Source organism: Prunus mume, linkage group LG5, assembly GCF_029339155.1.
Source record: "Prunus mume cultivar Tortuosa linkage group LG5, ASM2933915v1, whole genome shotgun sequence".
NCBI lineage: Eukaryota > Viridiplantae > Streptophyta > Magnoliopsida > Rosales > Rosaceae > Prunus > Prunus mume.
The window spans coordinates 5,387,045-5,399,055 of record NC_142702.1 but is presented as its reverse complement, the minus strand read 5'-3'; the positions used below and the strand labels follow the sequence as shown (position 1 = coordinate 5,399,055).

Below are 12,011 nucleotides of genomic sequence, written 5' to 3'. Positions count from 1 at the left end.
GCACGCTGATAAGATTCGATGTAAATGGGAACAAGGTTTTGTGCTAGATTGTTGTCAAGGTACCAAAAACACAGATTTTAAAGTATAATTTTTATTTTTAATAGTTAAATTATGTTTTTTAAAAGTCAATTTTTAATTTTTAATTTTTTTTCTTCACACATGGCACTTAGTTTAGCAAAATAGTGGGTCTCATTGGTGCCACATCAGCATTTTTTACGGAATTTTTAACATATTTAATGGTGATGGGCAAAGTGAGACACAAAACATTAGTCAATGAGGCAAAATTAGTCACTTTAACTTTAAGGGGTTTAAGAATTGACTAATGTTTCGCAGAACTTAAGACTTTTTTTATATTAATATTATTATTTTATATAGTAATTTTTTTATATAATCGATAGTCTAAGAGCTCATTTATAGGACTAATTCTCTAGGAGATGGAAATTCAAACTTGAGTGCAAGGGACCGGGCTTTGACTAACTAACTTAACTCACGTGTGCATTCTTGATAGTGATTTGACATTTGTTGTGTAACAGTTTCTTGGTCAACTATAAACTCAATTTATAATTTCTAATGTAATTTCCTTTTGGGGTAAATAATCCTTAACTCAATTTCAGATCGAAAATTGAAATGACTTTGCCCCTTGAATCACATGTTCCATTGCAGGAGGTCCCAATTAATGGCAGATGGTTTAAAAAGTTATATCCCACCATTTGGGATACTCAAGGTGTTCCTGGAATTACAGCAGCAGATTATGTTTATAGTGTTAGCATGGACCTGAACGTCATAACCGGCTAGCGGTTATTAGAATCTTACCAAGTTTTGAGTCAGAAAGTTGTGTATTAAAAGAGCTACTCAAGTGTAAGCCAATTTAATAGTTCTCACTTTCCTATTAAAAATTTGTGGGGCAATCAGATATCAGACTACGGTCCAAGTATTGTATATTGATCAAATTACAAAATAACAAGTTGCTGCAGTTCAGTGAAATCTGTTCCACTTTTGAAAATGTTTCAAATTTTACAATTCAAGCATATAGTAATGTTCAAGGCTAGATAAAAACTGTTTTGAAATGAGAGAGCTCTGAGTACACATCTGCCTTGAGATGATTGCCCTTGAAAAGAGTAGCTTCGGCATCAGGCAGGCTTAGCTTTAGCAATCTGGCTCTGCAGAGTCCAGGCGGAATCCAACGGAGTTCAGAAAAGCATGGAGTTGATTGTGTTCTTGTTCTTTGCTAGCTAGCCAACTGTTTTTGAAGCCGAGCTACAATTTCAGTCCTCACTTGCTGGAGCTGTTGATCCTTGACACTACAAGCTTTCCTCTCTTGCTCCAGGTCTCGAACACTAGTGCTGAAAGTTCTTGTAAACTTCGGCCTCCTTGTAGTTCTTCTCAATGGCTGCCCATTGTCCAGCCAGATCCTGGAAGTCCTCTGTAAAAGTTAGACTAGCTTCCAGAAATGGTAGAGGCAGCACCTGTTCTTTGGCTAGCAGACACAAATCTTCCATCAGCTGATTGACGGATTAATAGCCTTGTTCAACAGAAAACCCTTCGTCTCTCCATTTTTTCACTCAAAACATGGTTTAGTCGGCAGCTGCAGTTGGAGGAGGACATCTAACTTCCTCGTTCCTGTGGATCAGAGCGAATCTAAATCCAATTTGCTAAAGTCTGGGACTGAAGAGTTTTCTGGGACAACAGGCTGGACCATGGCCTCCACAGTCGAAAAACTAGCCAGAGACTCCTGGAAAGAGACTGAAATTAGAAAAGAGCTCAGAATAACATAAAATAACCAAAACTCCATCATGATAAGCCGCACCTTTGCATCAGCTTCTGGTGATGCTGAAAATGCATTCTGTCTCTGGGGCCTTAATCACATCCTCTTTAGACGAACATTCTGAACAAAACAAAGCTTTAAATTTTTTTTGCTTCTACAATGGTCATGCCAATGCAAGCAGATGATACCTATACGTATGTGTCGTCAATGGTAAAATAAAATCATGTGTCTATTAGGGTATTTAAGATTTACATAAGGTAGAGCCAAATTATGTTGCAAAAAGGACCCAAATTTTCTTCCAAACAAGATTCAGTAGCCACCAGATAATTCCCTTGAATTTTTTTTTTTTTTCTAACTGTATAAAGGCAGGCACAGATCTATGAATAGGAGATGTTGCTCGAGTATCTACAGGACCTAAATTATCAACAAGCTCTCAAGCATTTCCCTGTTTAAATTGAACATACACACAAATGGAGTGCTTATGTTGTTTGCATATGCCTGCTAAACAAGTGCTCTCAAGATCATGACTGCAATTGTTAGAGCCATTATTACAGATAGATAACCTAGTTAATGTTTCTTTTGCGAACAATTTTCAAGTAACACAACACATTCAAAAACTCGGATCTCAAAAAATGTGCAACACATTGAGAAAGAAAGTAAAGAAGTAAAAAAGATTACGGTTCCCTGACCCTTCGCACTTCACATGAGTTCATCCGGATTATACGGCATCTCACACTTGCAATGCCTTCAAAACAGACAGACATAAACAAACCCATCACATTCTATCCACATAAACACCACATTTCCACTAATTAAAAATCAAAGCAACAGCAAGGACCCACTAGTGTAGTGTCACTTCCTCCCCCAAGAAAAGTCGAGTCCGTAATGTGTGTGAGTTTAATATATTATCGCCCATTTCAATAAGAGAGGTCTTCCAAAAAAGAGAAAAAACCAAAGCAACCAGAAAGCAAATGACACTCACACAAGCAACTATGTCTGGTGCAAACTCTCCAGATCAACTTTGTACTCAAATCTACAGTAGTAATTTTCAGCTCCCACATTCTCCAGCTTTGCGTAGTTCTTAAGAGAGTGGACCCTGCACTTGCCTTCAACGGTGTCAGCGCTCTCCGATCATCATAGAGGTCAGACAAGGAGCTCTATTTTGGGATTTGTCCTCTTTTATAGCTTGGGAGGTGTCCATGAAACTTTCTACACCCTCCGATCGACTCCTCTGGCCTATAGTACGACCTCACTCTCACTTTCGCATTGCTCCAGTCGTCCTAGGCTTCAATCTTCTTGATGCATGCCAAGCATGGGGGCTTACCGTGACCGATGGGCCCATCAGCACCCAATCCCCCACTGCAAAACCACCATTTCTTCAACACATTTCCCTTCCCGCAAAATCAAAAAATAAAAAAAATCAAAAATTATTGTTTTCCTTCTCGTTTTCTTTAGCTCTGACGACTTTGTTGTTGCCTCTGATCGTGTAAGAATCCAAGTCCTTTCTCTTCCGGTCTAGTTTTGGTCATGAGGGTCATTTTCAAGGAAGCCTTGCCTTGGTGTTAAAGAAATGAAGCAACTTTGAAGCAACTTCAATGGCGTAAACCGGTTTACTCTCAAAGCCCTAAAATTTGGACAACCTGTAGCATCAAGGAAGCCTTTCCTTGGTGTTAAAGAAATGTAGCAAGCAACTTCAATGGCGTAAACCAGTGTACTCAACCCGTAGCATAAACCCTAGGCCCTCCTTTTGCTATAGAAAAAAAAGAAAGAGGGAGATAGAGTGCTAACTGTCACGATACCTTCATGGTTGGAGTTAGATATTTCATGCTCATAATACCATCTTAAATTTTGGATTGTTGTAAAGAAAATGATGGAGCCCACATAAAGAAAAGAAGGAAATAATATTCAAAAAGCTTAATGATGATGTTGGAAGCCATCCAATTTGCCTATAAATAGGCTTCTCATTGCTTAGCAAAACACAAATGAGAAGAGAGGAAAGAAAGGAAGAGAAGAAAGGAAAAGTGAGAGGAAACAAAAGAGAGTGAGTTATATCTGAGTTCTACTCCCATATTCAGTAGTACTTTTCATACTGTGATTATTTTATTTTTATAACATGGATGACATTATATAAGTAAATTGTAAGATTTAGTCTACTACAATTTATGTATGTATGCTAAATTTGAAGTAGATAGGTGATCATTGAAAGTGATTTGTTGGAGGTGATTAAGGATGTGAATGAACGAATTTTACAATAGCATGGAAGGAGAGTTTGATAGAAAGCTAAAGAATTGCTCCATTGTTTTGCATTTGTATCTTTGCAACACCAATCTCGTTCATGCAATTTTGTGGCTTGCCAAAATTTTGCTTCATCTTGTAATGAGACATGGTAGACGGTACTAGGCGGACACACTTAAATGAAATAATTTTGTTTTGAAGGTAAATGAACTCAAGGTATCCCACTTAATTACTGGAAGAAATCAAATATTTCAAGGAGAGAGATCGGGTATAACAGGAGAGAAAAAGAAACAACGGATTCATATCTGATGCATTATAGAAAATTGTTAAATCATTACCAAAAAAAATAATGACGACCCCATAAAGTAACTTAGCTTCATGACAATACAGGTGTAGAGCAATTTAAAAGCTACGAAATCTCACTGATATTCAACCACAATTTTTAACAAAATAAAATTCAAGCATCGACACCGGAATTTGCATATCGTAACAAAAACAACACATTATTTTTTGGCTAAAAGCTTTGGCCTTCTTTTAGCTCCATCAAAAGCAAAAGCTGGTTCCTATCTATCCCGAGTTAAAACAAAAGCCTTCTTTTACTTCAACGTTTAATTGGAGTGTGCATCCGCTCAACAATTTCATTTACAGCAGTACGGGACATCACTAGTGTATCATGCTGCAGGATGCTGTAGACGTTCAAACCCTGCAAAACGTGTGAAATACAGATAAGTACTGATTTCAAACGGAACTTACATGGTAGCTGGTTCATGTATCTACAAAAATTGAAATCGTTATTTTGGTTGTCATAGTTCTTATATATGGTGACCACAGCGAAAGCTGAGCAACAGTATCACGAATATCAGGAGATAGAAAGAGAGAGGTTTTAGTTCTTGTGAATCAAACATGCTCGACAATGTAAAAGCTTTTGTCAATAATTTCTACTCTAACCCATTGCTGATGGATAAAGAAGCTCACTGGATTCGGAACAATGTGTCCATGTGGAATGGCATCTCAGGCTGCATATAGTTTGCTAGCTATAATACAAACACTTATTAAGGGTCACAAAGAGCAACTCACTACTGCGGGCAGCACGTTCACATAATGTAAATTTTGTGTAGCCAACTTGAGCTTTTCAGGTAAGATACCATCCACCAGCAGAAGTTTCTTGGAGTCCTCCATTTGCTGGACGTAGTTCGCTATATTCTTGGTTTTATGTGTGGGGACCTCAAAATCATCAAAAATTAGAAGCTGTAGTTTCATACAGTTTCTCTAGTTAAGTTCCATATAAAACATAAAAGTTTAAATATTTAATTAAAATAACTCAACCTATTTCATAACAAAATCCAAACATAGCAGAGAGAGAGAGAGAGAGAGAGAGAGAGAGTTGCCTTTCCCTCTGCTGCTCTAGCTGTCAGAGCAATCTTTAGCCCTAGACGCCGGACCTTCTTATTCAGCTTAAAAGCATGGCTTCGTGGCTTAGGACCATGCATTGTGGAACCTCCTCTGAACTGTTAACACCCATTATATTCATTATGCAAAAGCATCTTAAAGGCAGACTTTGAATGAAAATCTAGAAACATACTAATTTCAAAACATGATAAATCATTACCTGGGGACTACGCAATGATCCCTGCCTCGCTCTACCAGTACCCTTCTGATTCCATGGTTTTCTCCCAGTCCCACTAACCTCACTAATAGTTTTTGTTGAATGTGTTCCCTGTAGACCACTCAACAAGCGTAAGCTTTTTTTATCTTCTTTCCCAAATTCACTTGTGCATAGAGTCTCACCAATATTATTTCAGTGGTCATTAGACCACCAAAAGTATGAAAATTCTAAACATGGATGACAAGAATTTCAAAACAAATGACATGTGAAAATAAAATATAGAAAAGTTATTGGTCAATTTAGTTCCTCTTATGCAAGAACCCATATACTTATCCCCTTCCTTTTTCTTTTTCTTTTTTTATCCAATTTACTATGTATGCAATCCAGAAGCTTTTTCAGCAAATGCTCCCCCACATTCCCCAACCAAAACAAAAAATCACACTAAATGAAAGACTCTGTACTTCCAACTTCCAAGTGGCATAGCAGCCTTTCTCTTTTTTATAAATGTTCAGGAACAGAATGCAATATTGCTAAGCCATCATTTAGTGTTAATGCTTCAATTTATAGATAAGTCAATACCTGTTGCCGTTTTGCTAGCTGCCACAGTACAACCCGATGAATGATATCCTTCCTAATAGGTACATCAAAAACATCACCAGCCAAAACTGTGAAGCCTTTATCTTCATTATGAAAATTTGTCACTGGAATTACAAGGTCTTGATAGAGTCCTATATCACAACACACAAAATCATTAAAACAGTCCTACACATTTATTTCTTATAGATAACATTAATAAAACATCCCGACAACTGGTTTATAATGTAAACCCAGTAAAGTAATAAATAAGCTTTACCACAAACTAACAATTGCTGCATACCTACACTTGCCTGGCCTGTGTTTTGACTTACTATTTTCAATGGGTTTTAAGTCTTAACGAATGAGTTTCATCCATAAATGAATGTTACCCATTGTATCTTATTGTATAAGATCATATGGTTATGGTTTTAAGCTATATAATGTTATGCTCATTTGATAGACGTTTTGGGGGTTTTTTTTCATCAATATTATAAGATATATATGGTTTTGACCTTTCCTCGTACCTATATTACGCTCTGAAGCGACCACAGGCTTTGCAGACAATAAATTAGAGGGAAATGCTCCTCCACTTGATTCTGGAGATGGGATAGAAGTTGAAAGCCTTCGATTGGCTAGAAAAGACGATCCAGCCTATATTGAGATACAATATAATATGAGTTCATTACTATGTTTCCACAGAAAGCTAAGCATCCAATAAATCACCATGTACATGAACATGCTGCACTGGTTCATTTGATAGTAGATATGATGCAATAATACCTTGGAAACAGCTGAGAATTCTTCAGGAGAGACAACCCCTGGAACAAGGCCGCACAAATCGGTTCAAGGACCAAAATAAAGGTAGAAAAAAAATTAATATTTTGCAATGCCACAAAATGTTCCGATCATACAAGTCAAATAACAAAAAGCTTACAACAAAAGTATGCACGTCCTCACCAAGAGAAGCATGAAGTGATGGATATAAACTACTTGGAGAGTCACAGCGGCCCGATGCTAAGACGGAGCCAAATGAGCGTAAAAGCCTTCTGGATACCGACAAAGCCATACTTAAAAACACCACCAAGGCTTGGCCGAATTATATTCAACTGGTTATCTACATCCACAAACCAGCTTTCTCAAACAGTGGCGGACGCAGAAAATCAATGAATTGCTGCTGCTGGGGCGGGGATTAGAATCGGGTAGATAGGGCTGCTGATGGGGTTTTCTGGTTTTTTGAAAAACCTGGCTCAAAACGACGTCGTTTTGAAGGCAGGTTTTTAAAAAAAAATTTAACACGCTTGGACCAAAACGGCGTCATTTTGGCCAGGCAGTTTAAAAACAAAAAAGGAACCAGCGCACGCGCGCAAGGCAGGCTGCCTGCGTAAGCTTCTTCTTCTTTCCTCTGCTGGACATTTCGTCGAACACTTGGTGTGCATTACATATATGTGATTTTGTAACTTTTTCCATTTAGAATTGAAGCAAGTTTTGGTATAATTTTAGGGGAGGGTTTTTTTTTTTTCTCCAAAGCTCACGCGTTAAACTGATCTTTAACGTTAACATCAGTTTTTGAGCGTTGTCTATCGATCAGGAGCAAATACCATCAACGAATAATTGTTGAATCCATTCACGATTATCCAGATGATTGTTTCTTTGGTTTTAGTGAAGCCACTGATGGTGTCAAGTCATTGATTCCAAAACATTAGGTTGTTATAGGCCAAGGTAGAGCAGACAAACCTAATATAATCAAAACAAGCTTGATTATAAAGGACGTTTGTCAAATTGGTATAATGTAATATACATATATATGTGGTTATGATTCTATGAACAAAATATAATGATAATCGTATCTCTGCATATAAGAGGGTGCGAACCACAACCATTAAAAATTGAAGGCCCCATATAGCAAGGCAGTGAAGCAAACCCAGAGGAGAGAGCACCCAAAACCATTCAAACTTGAAGATCCCAGATCAGGGCAATCCTGAAGCACAAAATTTCAGGAGCCAAGAGAGAAAGAAACATGCTCAAACTGACGTTAACGTGTTTGAGTTTTAGGGAAAAAAAAAAAAAAAAACAATAACTCCAAGTTTAATGACGTGCCATGTTTTAAGACATTAGATTATTAGAATGGTTTGGTGACAAGACCCCTCTCGAATTTTCCATTGGAACCTGTGACGAACCCTGTTGCCTGTCCAACATCTAACCAATGTCGGGCCCACTTACTAAAATAACTCTCTTCCATGAACAACAACAACAAAAAACAGAAAAAGAGTCCAGACTTCTACTAAAATTTCTGCAGTCTCTCCTTGAAAAACGAATAAATCCTAAAATTTTACACTAGTAAAAACAACACATTAAATATCTCAACTAGCAGCACACACAATACTAAAGCACACAGTTCATAAAATAGGCATCCGACCTCAATTTCTACCCTCCATGGACAATATCAGAGCAATATAAGAAATTCTTAATTACACAACCAAAGTAATTTTCAAAGGAAATAAACAACATAAAAGTCCTACGATTGAAGTCAGAAGTGCGGGAAGAGTGACTTGGATTCACAAGTCACGTCAAACTACGGCCTGAGGGGAGCAATGTAGAAATTGTGAGTGGACAAAAATAAAGTTTGAAAATAGTTATGATCAAACGTACTAACCCCACCGTTTTATGAAAAAAAATATAAAACCATGCAATAAAATCCATTATTATAGTATACTTGAATTTAAAATCATTGTAATCCCATAAACTTGATATGGCATAGAATATAATCATCAAACAGGACCTTTTTCCTTTAGCCAACCCCTTTCCTAGACATATGCTTGTAAAAACACAATATACAAAGAAAGTGCCTTATAAATATATAAGTATAAAAATGTATGTATGTATGTCACTACATCAGCAACAAGTACCAAGGGAAACAATCCAACACGAGGACTGTTTTGACTAGATATAGGATAGAAACGCATTACCTTATGACTACAGACGAGCAGTCCAATCGGGGGACTATTGCTCCCCAACACACACAGCAAAATCGCATCACTGTGAGGTTAAATCCTGTCATACGCTTGTAGACTGCCCCGCCAAAAGCCTGCAGCACATCCTGCAAGGGTGCCGGATCCCGACACACGTATGAAGAGTTATCGCGTGTCGAATGTATCCAAGTATCCAGTAACATGGGAGGTACATATAATAGTGCAATTAATACATGATATGCCTAAACCAATATTCCAAAATCATAGCCCAACACTATGTACCAATTCCCAAAAAAACAAAAAACAAAAAAAATATCCAATTTCCAATAATCATCTCCGAAATCCATATTCTCAAATTCACAATAATCAAATCCATACACATGCCGATAAAATCATAATCCAAAACCCAAAATCCATTTACTTTATAACTAACAATAAGTTCTAGTAATCCCATAAGATACTATAAAGTCATAGTTAAAACATATATCAAATTCCATAATCCCAATAAACCAAATAAATCAAGTTCTAAATCAAATCTCATTTATGCATGCAAATCCATATTCGAAAAATAATGCTCATTTAAAACAATGTCTACTCATAACAAGTCCAGAGCTGCTCAACCCTGAGAATGTCTCTCTTGTGGAGTACGTGAAGCTTGAGTACCTATTTGAAAGAACAATGAGACTTAATCAATAAAAGTATCCAACCATAAACTTTAACTTAAAATCCTAATTCGGGACTCAAAGTGTGTGTACAACCTTTAAGGAAGTTCCTAAGGGTCCGGCAAGGGCTACTAAATATGTCCCGAGGATTTGGTCTTGATCGAGTAGTCAAATCTAAACCAATCGCACAATCGGTTTGCCTAATCCTAAAATTAGTGATTCAGAGGATCCGAAACTTCAATTCTCACTTTGTAAGTTCCTACACGATCCTAATTGAAAATGAACCGATCAAATGATCCGAACCTATCGAATCCAGATATCGCATAGTAGGCGCAATATCCGTTCGATAATTAAACAATAATCCGAGCATACCTCATGCTCAGGACGATGTGGTGAGTATTTAGAACTCAAAAGGCTACCACAAAGTGGCGCACGAGTTCGATCTAGACATTCCTAAAAATTCACAATTCTACTTAAGTTTGGAACAACTCAACAATCTACAAAACCTCAAAAATATAACCTCTAAAACAAATTTCCATAAATCAAACATCTTAAATATTTACCTCACTCCTTTGAATTGGTCTGAAATCCTCAATTCACCTCCCAAGGAGAACAACCACCAAAACAACAATTGGCAACAAAGAAGCTTGTTTAAGCTTGTACGACTTTCAAGAGGGATAAACTTGCTGGATGACTACGAATTTTGGATATGTTGTAGACTACAAAATTCTCAACAACTTTCATCATGAACTTTCTCATATGAGCAAGGGAAATCGACATGCAAGATAGAATTTGAGCCTACATTAACAAAGCAGACAAGGATGAAGAGGTTACACTTAGACACGTCTTAAGATGGCTATACTTCTTGGATAAAGTTTAAATTTTAGCATATTAGAGCCACGACATAGATAAACAACTTTGATGAAGGGAAATATGCCATTAGCGCAGAGGAAGGCTACATGCAAGAGTTCATAAGTTCACACTAGTGTGGAACCAGCAGACAGGAAGAAAGAGAAGACTAGTCTCACCTTGAACACGATTTAAGGTAGATAGGCATCTCCAATTTAGATGACATTACAATGTCAAAATCATTTGTTTAGATTACTATGCCAATATTTGAATAACAATGAAATGAAAATCAAATGAATTTCAAATGATTCATTGCATATAGTCATTTCATATCCATTCCGAACGATGAAACAAAGCAAAGAAAAAAAAAAGGTGATTTTATTGGCACCCCAATATTTGCTCTTTGCACCCTGTCACAGGTTCTAATGGAGAATTCGGGATGGGTCATGTGTCCAAACCATTCTAATAATCTAACGTCTTAAAACATGGCACGTCATTAAACTTGGAGTTACTGTTTTTTTTTTCTTCCCCAAAACTCACACACGTTAACGTCAGTTTGAGCATGTTTCTTTCTTTCTTGGCCCCTGAAATTTTGTGCTTCAGTATTGCCCTGATCTGGGATCTTCAATTTTGAATGGTTTTGGGTACTTTCTCCTCTGGGTTTTCTTCACTGCCTTGCTATATGGGGCCTTCAATTTTTAATGGTTGTGATTCGCACCATCTTATATGCAGAGATACGATTATCATTATATTTTGTTCATAGAATCATAACCACATATATATATATATATATATGTATATTACATGCTACCAATTTGACATACGTCCTTTATAATCAAGGCTTGTTTTGATTATATTAGGTATGTCTGCTCCACCTTGGCTTATAACAACCTAATGTTTTGGAATCAATGACTTGACACCATCAGTGGCTTCACTAAAACCAAAGAAACAAGCATCTGGATAATCGTGAATGGATTCAACAATTATTCGTTGATGGTATTTGCTCCTGATCGATCACGGTTTCAACACTGAAGGACAACGCTCAAAAACTGATGTTAACGTTAAAGGTCAGTTTAACGCGTGAGCTTTGGAGGGGAAATGAGGTGTCATGTTAAGATGTTTGATTATTAGAATGGTTTGGATTTAATGAAATGGGGAAAATGCACAACCTCTGAATGCAAAGTCTCGGAATCCCTAAAATTATACCAAAACTTGCTTCGATTCTAAATGGAAAAAGTTACAAAATCACATATGCAATGATGGCTAATCTCATGAAGTTGCCACGTCCATAGGAATGCGGTCGCATTCTTATTATGGGAAGAATTCAACTAAAATAAGAACCCGCCGCG

General features: G+C 37.1%; 1 protein-coding gene and 1 long non-coding RNA gene across 2 annotated transcripts; both read right to left on the bottom strand.

Moving 5' to 3' along the window:
* Positions 1 to 388: 388 nt before the first annotated feature.
* On the bottom strand, positions 389 to 2,918 carry LOC148916713 (uncharacterized). Its single transcript, XR_016127171.1, has 3 exons — positions 2,444 to 2,918; positions 1,808 to 1,885; positions 389 to 1,732 (listed from the first exon to the last, which is right to left on the bottom strand). It is a non-coding gene; the product is annotated as an uncharacterized LOC148916713 (long non-coding RNA).
* A 1,395-nt stretch (positions 2,919 to 4,313) lies between these two features.
* Positions 4,314 to 7,378, bottom strand: LOC103330832 (Ribosomal protein L4/L1 family). Its single transcript, XM_008233443.2, has 8 exons — positions 7,140 to 7,378; positions 6,963 to 7,000; positions 6,707 to 6,833; positions 6,186 to 6,334; positions 5,610 to 5,717; positions 5,389 to 5,508; positions 5,078 to 5,248; positions 4,314 to 4,703 (listed from the first exon to the last, which is right to left on the bottom strand). The coding sequence occupies exons 1-8, from the start codon at positions 7,246 to 7,248 to the stop codon at positions 4,602 to 4,604; spliced, it is 924 nt and encodes a 307-aa protein (XP_008231665.2). The 5' UTR covers positions 7,249 to 7,378; the 3' UTR covers positions 4,314 to 4,601.
* Positions 7,379 to 12,011: the final 4,633 nt, after the last annotated feature.